The 18,381-nt window shown below is 38.1% G+C and overlaps 1 protein-coding gene across 1 annotated transcript in view; it reads left to right on the forward strand.

Moving 5' to 3' along the window:
- Nucleotides 1–17,312, forward strand: part of BLOC1S5 (biogenesis of lysosomal organelles complex 1 subunit 5) — a 35,177-nt gene extending 17,865 nt beyond the window's left edge. The window contains exon 5 of the mRNA XM_038391635.2: nt 15,909–17,312. Coding sequence (XP_038247563.1) covers nt 15,909–16,088 — 180 coding nt within the window. The 3' untranslated portion in view covers nt 16,089–17,312. The remainder of the gene's footprint in view (nt 1–15,908) is intronic.
- The last annotated feature ends 1,069 nt before the right edge of the window (nt 17,313–18,381 follow it).

The following is an 18,381-nucleotide window of genomic DNA, read 5'->3' on the forward strand; positions in this document are numbered from 1 at the left end:
TACTGTGCATACATATCTGGTTAATTTAGATGTAGAATGATTTTTTGTGTGCCTCCAAAGGTGTCCATTGAATGAGGTAGCACTCTATAGGCTCTCATCCTCATCCACCACTGGGTGGTCTAGTCATATAGTTCCAGGTTGTGGAATATTTTTTTTTCTTTCTATCTTTGAGGATAGGTAGGAAACCATAAAAATATCCATTAAAAAGTTTTGAGAACATGCCTGTGTATTGCAAATATTCTTTTTTTCTTTCTAAAAAAAATTTTCTGTATGAGGTCGAGCAGTGTCTGTAGATAAAGTTACCTAACATTTCCAAGTATAAATCCCCATTTTCAATTACTTTTAATTTTAAACATTGGGGTGAAATTTTCCATGTTTGGTCTCTGCCTAAGTTTGAATCTTTTTTTAATAGTTTCAACAAAAATAGTTCAACTGTTTCGAAGAGCGAGGTTAGGGGAAAATGGGTATCTTTGCCAAAGTGTGGGGGTTTTGGTTTGTTTTTGGTTTTGAGTTTTTCATGTGGTGGGGATTTTTGGGGTTTGTTTGGTTTTTTTTGGCATAGCCATTGACTTCATTATGAGAAAACCTAACACATTCAGAACAAGTATCACATGTCTCAATAGTACACTAGAAGATAACGATTTTGCTACTGACCTAGCTTTCAATGACAGTTCAGTCAATATGCAAGTAAAGACTGGAAGACTGTCCAGCATCGCAAAAAAGAGAGGGTTAATACTTATGAAAAGTAAATCTGAGAAACCCAGCAACACCCAACACAAGTATTTGATTTAGGAGGCAAAGGAATACAAGAAGTGAGTCAATTTGCATACCTTGATAGTAAAGTGCAAGTCAGTGGCAATGCCCACAAGGAAATAACATCACAAATTGGCATGGTGGAAGCTGTGTTCATCAGTTTAAACAAGATTTGGTCATCAAAAATCTACAACTTAAAGAACAAACTGAATCTTCAACTCTTCAAATCTTCAAAAATAACTTTTGAAGTGGTAAGAGGGTGGCCCATTACAGACAGTTGACAAGAAGGTGTGAGTAACAGCATGGGCCACTCTCCTACCACTTCAAAAGTTTTTTCCTCCCTTGGTATCTTGCTGTTAATTGATTTATCTCGTTAGACTGACCTCTCACTTGGTAAAGCAACCCCCCATACTTTCATGTATTTATACCTGCTCCTGTATTTTCACTTCATGCATCCAATGAAGTGGGTTCTAGCCCACAAAAGCTTATGCCTAAATAAATGTGTTAGTCTCTAAGGTGCCACAAGGACTCCTTGTTTTTACCATGTTGTGTGTGTTATTGGACAGCTGGAAGAATATGCAAAAGGGGTTGACCAAAGGAATGTCTCCAAACACCACTCGTAAGGAAACTTATGGGACTGAATGACGGAGGACATGCAAAGAGCGAGTCAGGATAGACAGAAATGGCAGAGCCCTGTTTGTCCACTAAGCAACATTTGATAGTGCAGGAAGGATTCAGAATTAAGTGTTTTTTGCAATGTAGAGCAAAAACTTGAAGTTTCATACAGGGATAGTAAGGTGCCTTTTGCTGTCCCTGTGAAAATCAGTCCAGATTCTGCCAAATTAATTAACAGACAGGAGAAATTGCCATTTGTACAGCATAGTAGAACGTGTTCAACCTGGGTAAAATTCTATGGCCTGTATTATGCAAGAGGTCAGACTAGATGATGGTCCCTTCTGGCCTTAAAATCTATTAAAGTATCACTCTCTTCTCTAATGGGTGGTCCACCTTGAAGATGATAACCTATTACTGCTGTCAGAGAAGTTGCTCCTTTAGTTTAAGTGGTTAGAGATCTGTGGTGTTGGTCTTGAAGTCCTTTGAACCCTGATGATGAATATGTGAGGGCTATTATGATTGCGCACAATAGAAATTCTGAGGTTTTTCAAGTTATTTTAATAAAATTAAAACTAAGAATCAGGCAAGGGTCCTGCAAACAGCCTCCTTGACTATGCAACCCTGCATCAGGAGCTGGCAATCTTAATTCTAGAATTTCTTGTCTTCTGAGTGCTTGGCTTTGCAAACTTAATGTTTTTAAAGTATTTGTGTCTATATCTCTTTTCCATATAAAATAATCTCCCTTATCCCATTTGTTGCAAACTTTTAGAATATGATTTATATATTCCTCTTTATTATTACTTTTTAATTTTTTTTATTGGATTATTATGCCATACCTGTCGCTGTGGTACCCAGTCATCTTACAACCCGTAATATTGTGTATGTACAAGGAGGCATAGTGGAGTTGCATATATAACCTTAGCTCTGATCTATCTTGACTTCTGAGTTTCTAACAGTGCAACCTTCCCACGCTCTTAATGTAGCTTTGCTTATGGAATATCTTTTTCATGTGCCAATATAGTTGCATTGGTGTGGCTTAATTCACTTCAGCTTCAGAATTTAACACAGGTAATAACATGGCTTTCTATTTTTAAATGTCGTCTCTTTCCTGCCACTGTCTCTTAGAAACTGCAAATGGTGCTAATCTAACTGTTTTGGTACATTTAAGACAGTTGAGGATTATTTTATTTTAAAAAAATTGGACATGAAAATTATTTCTTCTTCTATCTGTGGGTAAACTAAATACAAATATATTTTATTCTTCCCATGAATGTCATTAATTTTTCTGCAGTGTTATGTCACAGAATGTATATAAAAGTGTCTTTCAATATGTTTTCTTTTTAAATGGCTTTTTTCAATTTTTTTTATTTTTGCCCAGTAAAACATTGCCATGAAATGCTGTGGACCTATTTGAACAGCAGGGAATGATTGGCTTGTCTAATACTTAAGACATAGATTCTTACTTATAGCTAACCAAGGAGTTAAAATATGACTTTGCCTAATGATTCTTGGCTACATAAATGAGTAGAATTGTACAATACTATGAATTATTTAAGACTTCTGTTCTGATCAGGTGTAGTTGTGTGTGCATATGTGAACTTGCACTTCAGTTCTTCCACACATAGGGAGTGTGATACAGCATGGCCAGAAGGCAGCAGGAGAGTGATAAAGGAGAGATATATAAGTCCCAGGATGAGGAGAAGCCTTATTCCCTGTAGAGGGAAGAAAGGTTTTTATAGATTACTTAAAAGCATCTGAAGCCAATTAGAGCACCTGAAACTAGTCACCTGATTAAAAAACCCCTGCTTCAATCAGACGGGGAAGGAGTTGGAGCAGAGAGCAGTTTGAAGGAGTTAAAGTAGAGGAGAGTTTGTAGAAGTGCTGTAGCTGGCTAGAAGACCAAGACCCTAGGTAAAGAGACACCCAACTTGTGCAGAGAGAGAGGGCAGGAAGCCCCACAAGCTGAAAAGCAGGAGAGGGAAGTAGCCCAGGGGAAGCAAGTACTAGTTCAAGTAGTTTACCACTATCCCTAAGGCCCCTGGGCTGGGACCTGGAGTAGAGGGTGGGCCCGGGTCCCTCCCTCTCCACTACCCTTCTCTGGGTTACTAGTGGGACAGTAGATATCCTACTTCAGGGGAAGGAAACTGCGCCCTGAACCCCCCTTTCCCCTCCAAGAAGAGGAAGTGTGGGACCCATCATAATCGTACCAGCAATTTGCCACAGGAGGCATTGGCATGTCATGTAGTATTGTATCCTTGTATCTAAGATGTCAACACACAACAATTTAGGTCAGGATTCAACTTATTACATATATGATGATGCATTATACTGTGGCCAAATAATCTGTAAAGAAAATCATGGGGCTTCTTGTGTGTGGATTCTTTAATCGTTGGATTGTGATTAGTAGGTAGTGCCGTCTTATTTTTACTTAGGTCTGACTTATTTGCTTTTTTGGAACAGTAGCATTAAAAATTGGCAAGCGCTCTATTTTAACTTGCATTTTGGGAACTAAGGATTTAAATGATAGAACTTTCACAAAGCTTTTTCTATACAGTGAAAGACTTTCTGTACAGGCAGTCTCATGTTGTTGAATTAGGATTGCACAAACGACAATACAGAAGTGAAGAGTTAAAATTAGATTATACTTCGAAAAGCTACTCTGTAAAAACACATTACAGTGAGTTCATTCTTTGTGTCTCTTATCCCATGTCAAACATTGTCAGTTTACAAGTTAAAATGTCTTTTCTGACTGGAAGCCCTGTAAACTTACGGTGAGATTTGAAAATCAAGTTGGTTATTTCTAGTTTATTCATCATTATCTGCAATCCAGAATCTGCAATTGAAAGTTTTAAAACTTTTCTCTAAAAATACCCCCACTCTCCTGGGAACGTGGGGGGTGTATGCGTTTATTCTGCTGGTTGTGTCTGGGCAAGAATATAATCACACTCGCGTTCCAATAGCTGTATTGGTTCCGCAATGCTAACAGAAATAAAAAGTAGAAAAATCTTATAGAAAAGTAAATAGTTTTTATAAGGAACAAATCTGAGGAGAAAAGGTGCTGTTTTCATAGTCACTTTTATTACTATAACTGCACTTTAAAAATGTAGGCATCATTTATAACTTTGCAGTAGTAAAGGCTTTGAATTTAGTAAGTCAGAAGGAGTTTTCTAGATGTGCTGACTTTTTTGAAGATTACAGAAAGTCTAATCCTTCTAGCTCCTAGTACATGAATGAATTTATTCAAAGTGCTTGATGCATTTTTAGTTTTAGTTTTGTTATTTGTAATAGATGCTTCACAGCTGAAGTACCGATATTGTAAAGAAACTTCAAGTTAACTATCTTAAGTTTTATATGCTTAGGAATGTGCCACTAATTATCTAATATCTACTATTCTAATTATCTGTGGAAGTTCCCTGCATTATTATAGAAGGGAGTGACTTCCAAAATGCAAACCTCCCATGCTACACACAATTCCTTGACCTGGTGAATATAGATGTTGCAGAAACTACATGACATAGTAACATTACACACCTCAGTTGGGGAAATAATGAAAAACTAATGTATACATAAGTATTAACAGAATATGATGTTTGCTTTCTCATTTACTTCCCCTTCCCTCCAATACCCATAGTGATTAACTACTAAATCTAATAACTTCACTGCCTAGTAAATCAGTATATTAAGATCTTCAGGTACTTTACCTATATAAAGCCAGTATTTTTATAGTATATGCTCATATTAACATTTTAGAACACTAGTAGATTTTCATTTTTAATTTATTTCCCTTTCCTTTCAGAATATATAGGCAGTGGAAGCACAGCTTCCCACAAAGGTTGTAGTATTTACATGTTAAGCCTACTCTGTTTTGTTATTCTGTGTCCAGAGGTAGCTGAATTTCCATCCAGATCTCCCAGTCTTCAAATATTTATTATCCCTTAAGACAGGAAGAATAAGCTTTGGAAAACATTGGTTCTCATTTGGGCAGTCTGAATTTGCACATGTGCAGAATTCCATAAAGATCCTTTGGTTTGGTTGTCACTCGAATTTAAATATCGACAGAAAAATATCAAACGCTTGGGTTAAATTTTTTTTTTTTGCTTCTGTGGCACATTAGATTTTTTTTTTTTTTTTTTTTTTTTATAATCTGTTCTAAATTTAACTTTGGCTTTGTAGGGGAGTCAAAAAAAAATAAAATTTGAAAATTCTGGAAATAAAGTATTCAGGATATTTCTTGCTGGCATTGCTGAAATTACAAATTAACATTGTAAGGCTCCCACTCCAGTACCCCAGTTGTCCTAAGCCAGAGGTCCCAAAACTGTGGGGTGCGTCCTCCTGGGGGGACACAGACGAACATTTGGGGAGCGCATGGTGGTGCCCAGGCCAGCCCCCATTGGGTCAGGGAGGGAGCGCCACACTTCCAGACCAGCTCCACCCCCAGCCTTGCTCCTCCTTCAACCTTCTTCAGACCCCAGTCCTGCTCTGCCTCCAAGCCTGGGCCAGCCCCCAAGGGGCTGAGGAGGGAGCGCAGCACTCCGACTCCAGTCCAGCACTGCCCTCATTCTCTCTCTCTGCCCCCAACCCAGCTCTACCTCTAGACCCAGCTCCTCCCCCATCCCCCGTTCCGTCCCCAGCTCCACCCTCAGCCCAAGCTCCACTGCTGAGGAAGCCTTGGCTGTGCAGTAATGGAGGGGGTGCAGACAGATTCTGTTACTTGTAGGGGGCAGGAGGAGTGCAACTGGAAAAGTTTGAGCACCACTGCCCTATGGCATCCACAGACTTCAAAGAGTTGATGACCACAGATATAAACCAGATTAGCTGAAAGAGTGCTGTGAAGCACTCCAGCACATGAAGAATCTGATTGCTGTCGTCTAGCTCCTGCTGACCTGAAATGCCTAGCCACTAGACTGCTAGGCTAACGTTACTCCTTTGACAAGTCTCTGCATTTTTTTTAAGTCAACATTAGCATTGGAACTGTGATGCACATGAGTTTTCCTTCCATAAAATCCAGTTTGTACCACCATATTAACAGTACAGGCTGATTAGCAGGAGTACTCAGCACATAAATGTTCCTTAACTGGGTGGTTATCTTGTATTCTCTTTCAGGGCTAGGTCCACAGATCCTCAGTGTAGCCTGTATATAGACGTAGGGGTTAGAATCAAAGCTGATTGGACAGTTGAGGAGGGACTAGCCCCTGCTTTCCAAAGACCCCCTCAATTTTGTTCTGCCTCCTGTAGGTACTGGCAGGGAAGTGGAATCCAGCACTAACTACAAGAGAGCGAGAGAGCTTTTGTTAATTAGTAATTTGGAAAAAGAAAAGGAGTACCCGTGGCACCTTAGAGACTAACAAATTTATTAGAGCATAAGCTTTCGTGAGCTACAGCTCACTTCATCGGATGCATAATTTGGATAATCTTTGGTCTAATTTGGATGTATTTGGTCAGCTGCTGGACATCAAGAAATCTTCCACAAGATATTTCTACTCCGTGAAGTATTTCTGCATCTGGGCAAGATAAAGGTTCTGGTTCTCAGCAGTCTTTTGTGTTCTTTATTCCATACTGCCTTCATCTCAAACAATCATTTCTCTCCCTCAACTCTGTAAAGAGTTTTCTTGGCTGCAATCTCAGCCTTTTATCCTTCAATTCAGGAATTAATGTATTTTCTCATGTGCTACAGTGCCAGGATTCCTAAAATGCCAGCTTCATGTGTTTGTCTTCCGTCTGGGAGCTAATGCTATCTTGGGACTTAAATATGCTTGCCAAACTAATAGAACCAACCCCTTGACATGCGGCTTGATTGCTCTCTGTACCATATCTTACTAGAGACTGTTCTTAATGATAATCACATTGGTCCAAAGAGCTTATGAGATGCAGACACTAATGGTTGACCTACCACCTACCTACCATGTTCTCTCTTACCTTAAGTTCCCTTTTTAAATTGACTCTTGATTTCCACTTAAATCAGTCTGTTAACATGCTTGTGGTAAACCTCTGCTTTCACCTGTTTCCCAGATACATGTGGGAACGCTAAGTTGCTTTGTCTAAATGTCAAGAAGACTCTGAATTCTTATCTGAGTAAGATTAACTTGTTCTGTAAGTCACCCAGAGTCTGTATAGCACATGAAGACTATGCCAGGTGCCAGTGAACTTCCACTCCAAGACTGTCAAATTGGATCAGACTCTGCATCCACACTTGAGTAAGCAGGGATGCTAATGCCAACTGGTCTGAGGATTGTATTCCTCCATGTCTAAGGTACAGCATGTCTCAAACATCTCCAACATATAGGGTACATCCAAAGCTGCTACCTGGAATTGTATCCATATTTTACAGCATTACTCACTGGAGTTAGCATTTAGATTTGTAGACTCAACTTGGAAGAGTTAGACCTATAATCTCTTTGAAGCAGTCCTCAGACCCTCCTCATTGTGGTCTAGGGAGCTGCCAGTCACTCACCTACTTGCACACATTTTCAAAGAAGGAAAAAATAGATACTCACCATACTAACTGGTTCTTTAAGAAAATTGACTGCCTGGGTCCACAATTCCCATCCTCCTTCCCCACTATTTCAGAGTATTACAATAGATTCTTTAGTGAATGGAAGAAACTGAGTGGCATTTGGTGCTATGCTGGTATATTCTCAAATGGGGAAGCATAAAGACCTAAACACATGGATACCCAGCTCCAGTGGACACTGCTGTTGGAAAGTTTTGAAATTGCATGTTTGGGTGTACATATTCCTACACCATGGAACTGTGCAGGTAGGAACTACAGTCATGCTGGTAAGTAACCATCTTGTATCTTCTGTAGTATATTCTTGTTTTAATTGCAGTTTTCTTTATTTTAAACAAACTAGGCTAGCTTTCCTTTGTTGGCCATTTATTTCTGGTCAGAAACAGTGGGGTATTTCTTCAACACATGGATCTACGTACAAGTAACAATATTCATTGAGGTCACCATCTACTCAAAGGACACCATCATAGGACCTAACCACATCAGCCACACCATCAGGGACTTGTTTGCCTGCACATCTACCAATGTGATATATGCCATCATGTGCTAGCAATGCCCCTCTCCCATGTACATTGGCCAAACCGGACAGTCTCTACGCAAAAGAATAAATGGACACAATCTGACATCAGGAATCATAACATTCAAAAAGCAGTAGGAAAATACTTCAATCTCCCTGGTCGCTCAATAACAGACCTAAAAGTGGCAATTCTTCAACAAAAAAACTTTTTAAAAACAGACTCCAACGTGAACCTGTAGAACTGGAATTAATTTGCAAACTGGACACCATCAGATTAGGCCTGAATAAAGACTGGGAGGCATTACAAAACCCAAACCTAATTTCCCCAATACTAATTTCCTCCTATTGTTTTACTCACACCTTCTTGTCAACTGTCTGAAATGGGCCACTCTCATGACCACTTCAAAAGTAATTTTACCTCCCTTGGTATCCTGCTGTTAATTGATTTGTCTCATTCGGCTGACCTCACACTTGGTAAGGCAACTCGCATCTTTTCATGTAGTTATACCTGCTCCTATATTTTTCCACTCCATGCATCTGATGAAGTGGGTTCTAACCCACGAAAGCATATGCCCAAATAAATTGGCTAGTCTCTAAGGTACCACAAGGACTCCTCATTGTTTTGACAAAGGATAGTTCGTTTGAGCTGTCTTTATCCTTTCTACAGTGAGATCTTTTCTTAACTAGTTTTTCAGCTGACATAACTGAAGAAGAGGGAAGTGGTGATGTATTCAGGTTGCACAGTGAGCTAGTAAACGTTTCCTGAATGCCAGACTTCCTGGTATTTCTGACAACCTATAGCAATTGCAGAATGAAACATTAAAACTTCTAACATTTTTATTCATCACAGTTTTTGTTTTAACTCATAAGAGAACTCGAGTAAGTGCTCATATAAACAAACTGAGATGATTTAAATCTCTGGACATAAAGTTTGGCTGCCTGATGTCATACCTGTGTCAATAAACTCTAGTATACAAACACTCTAACTTTTTTTTTTAGAAATTTTAGCTTACATTAGCAATAGGAGAGGCTGTATTTGTCAGCGAGATTATTGCATATCTTGAGTGATCAGTCATCTTTTAATGATGTGCACTGTAAAATCCTTGTGCTGTGTAGCTTTTACTCAGCATGATGTGAAAATCAACTAGTACAAAAGGGAGTCTTAATTGTCAGCACTAAGAGGTTAGTACTTTGTCTAGCTTATAAATTAATACATATGATTAAGGTTATGCCCTAGGCTTGCAAGTGGTTTGACTTTAAGGTGCGAGAAATATAAAGTGAAAGTGTGGGGTATTGAAGGTTCCCAAGGAAGAGAATATCTCAGTTGGAAATAACATTCCTTTAAGATGAAAATAACTTAGTACTTTTCCACTATCTTGCAAAACTGTAATGAAAATTTGCCATGCCAGCACAAAACTGACTTGTGCCTAGGCTCTTAACACAAAAGTAAAAATTTTTGATGGCCACAAAAATATAACTTGCCTTAAATCTTAAAATATGGTAATGATGAATTGTATAATGTTTTGTTGTACCTAGAATTTATGATATCGCCTAATAACATTGACTTGTGAAAATTCACCTGTTTATTCTAAGAGCCACTCAAGTATGCCTTAAGAAGAAAAGGAGTACTTGTGGCACCTTAGAGACTAGCAAATTTATTTGAGCATAAGCTTTCGTGAGCTACAGCTCACTTCATCGGATGCAAATAAATGTTAGTGTCCAAGGTGCCACAAGTACTCCTTTTCTTTTTGGGGATACAGACTAATGCGGCTGCTACTCTGAAACCTGTCAAGTATTCCTTGTAGATCAGTTAATTGGAGGTGGTTTGGGTGTGGGGCAGTGTATTTTTGAAGAAAATTCATGTGTATATCTCTAGTATAGTATATGATTGATAATATCTGTGTTGAAAAGCTTTTAAATCTCTCTGGTCACTTAAGGATGTTGTTGGAAAGTGTGAAGTGGATTTTCACATTTTAATAAACTACTTTACTTGCAGTTTCCCTCCTTTGGGGATTAGGTGTTTTTAACGGTAATGTACTTAAGTATTTTGTTTAAAGATGATATAGGGAATAATATAACCCTTTTTTGCATGTAGTACAGTATTAAAGGGAGCTAGTGTACTAATTCCTCTAGGTTGTTAGTATAGAATGTATCGTTGTTTCTGAATTTTACTGAGAGAGCTTCCTAGTGTTTATCTGTGCAGTAACTAAACCGTGTTTAGTGAAAGATTCTTTCTCCCTTCTGGTTCTTTTGAAACAGTGTTAGTTACCAAGACTGGAAAATTTCCATAAAACCATTAAGGGGAGAATAAATAGTAATAATCTCTGTGCGATATGCGAGATAAAAGCCACCTTTTTTTTTTTTTGTTGCTTCACTTGATATATGAACAGAGTAGTTTCAAGTTGCTGTATGTGACTTATAGTATACCTTAAGGTTGTACAGTTCTTTTGGATTTTTCATCATAGGTGAATATCAATTTACCAAGCAAAATTAAGTCACGTACCAGAGAACCTTCTGCTTATTGCTCATGCTGTCATTCTTTAAGACCCGCTGCACAGACAAGAAGCTTCCTGTAAAGGCTTAGTAATGTACATAGTCCTGTTGTGCTCTTATGTTGAGATTAATGTTGAATTTCCTGGCCAGAAGTGAGAGTATTAATGACAGAGCTAGCAGTTGGGTAAATTAGAATGTCATTTTGTAGGTGCATTGATGGGGATATTTTGGGTGTCAGTGAATAAAATGAAAGGTTTCAGAGTAGCAGCCATGTTAGTCTGTATTCGCAAAAAGAAAAGGAGTACTTGTGGCACCTTAGAGACTAACAAATTTATTTGAGCATAAGCTTTTGTGAGCTACAGCTCACTTCATCGGATGCATTCAGTGTAAGAATCCAGTGAAGTGAGCTGTAGCTCACGAAAGCTTATGCTCAAATAAATTTGTTAGTCTCTAAGGTGCCACAAGTACTCCTTTTCTTTTAGTGAATAAAATGTTAGAATTAAGGCTGAGGGAGTCTTGGTGGTGGGGGAGGGAATTCCCTGAGACAGTAGAAGAGAATATGGGCTACATGCTTTTTTAAATTGTAGCATGTGTCAAATGTACAGGACTGACAGCCCTGGAGACCCAAATCCTCCATTCACAGGAGGCAGCAATGCAAGCTTCTGCATACATCCCCACCTTGTGTGCCTGGGCCTTCAAATAGAGCAGAAAGAGGATAATTCATTCTTCCTGTCCAGGCCTTCCATTTTTACCTGCTGAGACTGCCAAAGGTATGCCAAGGCAGTGTTCTTTGTGATATGGGTACCTGTCCTCTTGAGACCATAAACTCATTTTATACAGGTCACTCAACAGCCATCAAATAGCAAGGATTTAGGGTTTTACTGAGTTAGATCAGTGCTTGAACCTGTGATCTAGAAGTGAAAGGCTCAGTATCCCAAACCACTGAGTCTTTTTTTGGGTTGAAATTTCCACATCACTATATGGGTGGAGAGAATGAACACACTACTGTGTACTGTCTGTCACCCGATCATTCCTGCTTGTTTGCTGTGGCATAGGCTAGTTTTAATGTCATCTTTTGTTTTCTGATTTTTAAAATGTATAGTATTCATATCTTCAAGTCTCTATTTATATTTTTATTACTGACCTTGGCACAAAAAGTGGGAGTGTGCTAATAAAGTTTGCAGATGATACAAAGCTGGGAGGTATTGCCAATTCAGAGAAGGATCGGGATATTATACAGGAGGATCTGGATGACTTTGTAAACTGGAGTAATAGTAATAGGATGAAATTTAATAGTGAGAAGTGTAAGGTTATGCGTTTAGGGATTAATAAGAATTTTAGTTATAAGTTGGGGACGCATCAATTAGAAGTAACGGAAGAGGAGAAGGACCTTCGAGTATTGGTTGATTATAGGATGACTATGAGCTGCCAATGTGATATGGCTGTGAAAAAAGCTAATGCGGTTTTGGGATGCATCAGAAGAGGCATTTCCAGTAGGGATAAGGAGGTTTTAATACCATTATACAAGGCACAGGTGAGACCTCACCTGGAATACTGTGTGCAGTTCTGGTCTCCCATGTTTAAAAAGGATGAATTCAAACTGGAGCAGGTACAGAGAAGGGCTACTAGGATGATCCGAGGAATGGAATACTTGCCTTATGAAAGGAGACTTAAGGAGCTTGGCTTGTTTAGCCTAACTAAAAGAAGGTTGAGGGGAGAGATGATTGCTCTCTATAAATATATCAGAGGGATAAATACAGGAGAGGGAGAGGAATTCTTTAAGCTCAGCACCAATGTGGACACAAGAACAAATGGGTATAAACGGGCCACCAGGAAGTTTAGACTTGAAATCAGACGAAGGTTTCTAACCATCAGAGGAGTGAAGTTTTGGAATAGCCTTCCAAGGGAAGCAGTGGGGGCAAAAGATCTATCTGGTTTTAAGATTCTACTCGATAAGTTTATGGAGGAGATGGTGTGATGGGATAATGTGATTTTGGTAAGTAATTGATCTTTAAATATTCAGGGTAAATAGGCCTAATCCCCAGAGATGGGATATTAGATGGATGGGATCTGAGTTACCCAGGAAAGAATTTTCTGTAGTATGTGGCTGATGAATTTTGCCCATATGCTCAGGGTTTAGCTGATCGCCATATTTGGGGTCGGGAAGGACTTTTCCTCCAGGGCAGATTGGAAGAGGCCCTGGAGGTTTTTTGCCTTCCTCTGTAGCATGGGGCACGGGTCACTTGATGGAGGATTCTCTGCTCCTTGAAGTCTTTAAACCACGATTTGAGGACTTCAGTAGCTCAGACATAGGTGAGGTTTTTTGTAGGAGTGGGTGGGTGAGATTCTGTGGCCTGCGTTGTGCAGGAGGTCGGACTAGATGATCAGAATGGTCCCTTCTTACCTTAGTAAGTATCTTACTATCTATGAATCTATATTGCAGATCAGTTTACAACCCTTTGGACTCATTTTTATTTTGTGCCTAAAATCATTACTCTATGGAACTTAGGACAATTCTGTTAAGATATGTTTACTTTCTCATTAGTACACTGCCTGTATTTATTTAAAGGGTAAAAATTATAGTAATTGTTTTTCAGCATTAAATTGTTTAATCCTATTTGATCATATTTTTGAGGAACCCAAAGAGCCTGGCTGTTAATATCACTTTGTCAATGTATTTCTTTTGGGCCAAGACAAACTAGAAAGACTGTTTTGGAGAAGAAGGAAAAAGGATGGGGAAGGAAGCAATCTTTTGACCAGTGATTTTTAGTATCCTAAATCATTTGGGGAGCCTTAGATATAATAGACATCTAAGGCTTCCCAAGTGTCCAATGGTTTTATCAGCTCAATTACTTTATATGTGAGTGGAAATGGTACTCCAGAACATGGTAATACTTGCTGTTTTCCTGCAAACCATGTTGTCAGGGGTGCAGTCTAGTCCAGTCTGAACTGTGGTTACTTACAGGTAGACGCTCTATAATCATTCAGATACAGTATTAATAACTGCATAAACAATTCATTAACACTTCAAAAATTGAAAAGGTATACAAATACCAGCTCTCTGGTGGGTCTGTAGGTAGGTATTTTTTTTTTTTTTTTAAGAGCTGCTCTGTTTTGTATAGAAGATATGCAGAACTTTTCAATGAGTGATACTGTGCTATGTGGTAAAATTAGCATGTTGACACCATGATTTATTTTTGCATGAAAAAGCTAAATACATAATGTGGAGGAATAAAAAGAAGCTAAACATCCATGTAGTATAAATCCATCTTAATTTGCTTAAAATATTTGATGAATATATGAGTTTGCACAATTGTACTACTCCTATGCTGAACTACTCTATATAGAAAATAGTAGCTGATGGATAGAAAATGCTGATGTACCGTCACCCATGGAGGATCAACAGAACCGATGTAAAAACAGCGGTACAGAGTTATTGTGATTTCTCTGTTCTTGGAATAAAACACTAGAAGGTGAGACTATTACTTACAAATATTGGGTAAAAGCTCATCTTTTAATGTCTGTTCACCTTTCTTTAGAACTATCTTTCTTTCAAGACAAGGGGGTGAACAGAATCCTATTTACCAGAAACAATGAGTAATGTGGAAGCTTGAGGAAAAATTACCAATGATAAATATGTATAAAAACCACTAGGTACAGTGAAAACTTCTTGCCTGAATGAGAAACAATCTACCAATTCCCAAAAGTCAAAATATGAAAATAAGAACTACAAAGATGGTCTTTCTTTTTTCCTTTGGCCTTAGAGGCTCCTTCATCAAGACTTGTTTCTGGTGGTAATATTGAACCTTACCATTATAGTGTTTTAGACATTTATTTTGTTACCAGTTTAAAAATATCCATTGAGATATTTAAAAATGTTCTTGTTTCAATTAACAAAACACTATTTTTTATACTGAGGTTGATGTGTAAGGTATGACCAACAGAAAAATAGAACTAACACAATAAAAGGTGGACTGAAATATACTACATGTACAGTAGTACACACTATTTTGTTACCCATCTTTGTCTGTTTCACTAAATTTTGAGGCACTCTGTATTTATAGTTGTGATGATATTTCAGCCATTACAAGAGGCAACCATTTTGCACTTGTCCTTGTGATGTTTGAAGAACCACCTCTCTTTAGGCTCCAGTGCGGGAAGTTAGGAATCCTCAGCGCAAATACACATACTAAATGAACACATTTGACTCCCTAAAATTGTACTTTATTTCTCTCTCACAGATGTGAAATATAGTGGGCACAATATTTTCCAATATGAGCCTTTTGTAACACAGACGAGATGTATTTTGAAAGCGTTGTTAAACCATAGAATCACCTGTTTGTCTTTGCTGTGCCAGGCATAGCTCCCTGGCTGGTCAGAAAGAACTGGGCTAAAATTTTTTTTTTTAAATGAGCTAGAGTTTATTTAAACAATTCCCCTTCCAATCTCTAAGCCATCCTGAAATAGCCAAAAATTCTTGCTTAAATGATGAATTTCCCTGTCTGAGGGTCTAGCCAGTTTCTTTCAAAATGAACAAGATAACGCTGTGTCCATTTCCACTCTAGGTATCTGTAGTGTACATAACCAAGATGGAGACTACAAACAATAAATAGCATATTCCTGTGATCAAAAGTACTTTTTTAAAACAAAATGTGGGCAAGTGGGATAGGCCATACTAAGATCAGGAGTAGTGTTAGGAATAGTACTTCCAATATCAGATAACAGAAATTACGTGGATTGTAGCCAAATGGAAGTGTTTGATTTTTTTTTTCTTTTTTCTTTTTTTTTTGTGACTAGTCTAGAATAGAGGCAAGTTGCCATTAATCATGTGATGAGGCTGCATGGTTACAACTTTTCTTTTGATTTGTGCAGTGTGACTAGATGAATATAACTTTTACTTTCTGATGCTGGAATGAAAGCTGGTCTCTTTAATATGTTTTGCTTTTGTAAGGTCATCAAATCTGCATTAACCCACTGTCTTTATCTAGAAACAATTTCTATAACTTCCCTTTCTCCTCTCAGCTTCAGACTGACACGCTAATGGCTGGTGAAAAGCAGCGTCTAGACCATTGGGAAGTGTTCATGAAAGACCAACACAACAAACGAGCAGAAGTGGATGAAGAGCACAGAAAAGCTATGGAGCGCCTTAAAGAACAATATGCTGAGATGGAGAAGGACCTGGCTAAATATTCTTCTTTTTAAGACCTTTTTCATTGTTGTTGGAGTTTTTTGTGCCAGTACTCTTTTGCTTCAGACTTATCAGAACAACACTGAGGTTCTTTCAGAAAGCCTAATCAGAATAAGAGTAAAAAAAACCTCACATCCTGTTGTAACTATAACAAAAGTTTGATTTAGGAAGAAGAGTTTTGCATACCTCCAACTTTAAGTGCCTCTACAAGCTGATTTTGTTCAAGGTGATTGGTGTTATTACTATCTTAGTTTGTAGGACAGGCCAGTCTAGAAATGGAGTTCTGCCTTTATACCATGGCTACATCAATTTAGGGAGTTGCAAACTAGAATTTCTTGGCTTGTGAAGACAGCCTTGTCTGCGGGGAAGAAAGCTTAATTTAGTTTTTGTTATCTCTGTATAAGGCCACAGCCCTGCCACAGAGAGCAGGTATAAATGCAAACCATTGGCTGAAATTAGGATGTACACACTCATTAACAGTTATTTTGAGAAAACGAGCATGTCTTGCAAAACAGTGGATTCTGAAAGGCTAGAATGTGTTACTCAGATACAGTTACAGCTGCATTGTTATGAAGTCTAGTTGAGATATTGATTGCTCTCTTAAAATAGGCACCACAAGAGTGGCTGTGAGGGCACAGGAAGCAATGGTTTTTCTCTCTGTGTAACTGGCTCATGGCTTTCTTGTAGCATTACACTCCTAAGAATCTCTTCCACCCCACCCCTGCCCAAACCACCTAAAAGTAACTTTTGAAAGTATATCAGTCCTTCCATTAGCATTTTATCAGGTACAGTATTTACGTTAATTATTCATCCTGCCATTGGTGCACTCAGTAGGATGAGCAATGCCCACCTTATTGGGACTTGTTACCTAAAATCTGTTGTGATAAACTTAATACAGTTGAGGAAAGATACCTGCTTGCCATTCTGACAAAAACAGAGAAGTGGCATTAAAAGTGAAGCATCCGCAGTATTAATTTGTGTTCTGATTAACAGGAGTATTTGCAAGCTCCTGTCATCACCGTGATCATTTCTTTTGATTTAAAATCTTCATGTAATAGCAATATAACTGAATAACTTAGCTTAATTATCCTTTTATAAACCAAGTGAAATTAAATGCAATAACAGAATGAAACTTGATGCAAGCTAATTTGAGGGACAGGAAGATCTTTCAAATATTATTTTAAGTACTATGTAATATAAAATAAAAACAGGTAAAAATAAACAGAACTTGCTCATTATCTGTGTTGGAATTGCACTGTGCAGACAATGGTTGCCTGTGTAAATTTATGGCTTGGTGTCAAGGCTCCATTCTTGGCAGCATGTTGATAATGTGATTAAAGTTAGCAAAGGAGATGGAATAAGTATTTTGAGATTTCTTTCAATAACACTGAATTCCTGCCAAACTGCTCTATCCACTACTGTAGGCTTGACAGCTTCATCAATCATCATCAGGTACCTGGACTGAAAAGAGCACTTGCTGACAGTGAAGCATGGTGGAATGTTGTTAATTCTGTTGTGGATGGAAAAAACATAGATGGCTCCAAAGTATTCCACATATAAAAAGTGAGGAGAACCTACTAACGAAAACCTTTATTAAATGGAAGGTGATTTCTGGAATATCTCTAAGCTGAAGTACCCATTCATGAATGGATGCTGTAACTAAGAGCCCGATTTACGTGCTTCATCAGAAAAATAGAAGATACTGTTGCCTGTCTTTAGGGTCCAGAGTCTCAATAGCATTTGTTCATTTTAAGGATAAATTGAAAACACTCTGTCTTCCACAAAATGTTTTAAGAATGAATGTCCTCAAAACCAAAATAACTGTTTGACAAATGTACTTTAAGTCTCATTTGGTACTGAGTGAGTTTGATTTGTATTTTATTCCTATAAAATAATGCATAATATCAGATCCACTCCGTTTTGAACAAAAATAAACCTATCTGTGTCTCTGATATGTCCCACTTGAGGGCTGATAAAAATGATGTAGATGTTGCAAGACTGGTGTATGCTGAACATCTGCACAAGAGTAAGAATTTTAAGCCTAGGACTGCATTTCATTGGCCAAGAAAGCCTAAAATAGATTAAATGAATGATAATACCTAAGGTTAACTATTTTCAAAAGCCAGTGGTACTTTGTATTTTGAAAATTCCCCCTCAATACTCGTTTTGTGAATTTATGCATTTAGGAAATATTTTGAAGAAAAGTGCTTAAAGTTGATCTTTAACATATGACAAACATTAATCTGTTTGTTGGCCCACTTCACTGGGAGACTACAAGAAAAATATTTATCACTATTAAGTTATTCA

The sequence above is a fragment of the Dermochelys coriacea genome, chromosome 2 (genome assembly GCF_009764565.3).
Source record: "Dermochelys coriacea isolate rDerCor1 chromosome 2, rDerCor1.pri.v4, whole genome shotgun sequence".
NCBI classification, from domain to species: Eukaryota; Metazoa; Chordata; order Testudines; family Dermochelyidae; genus Dermochelys; species Dermochelys coriacea.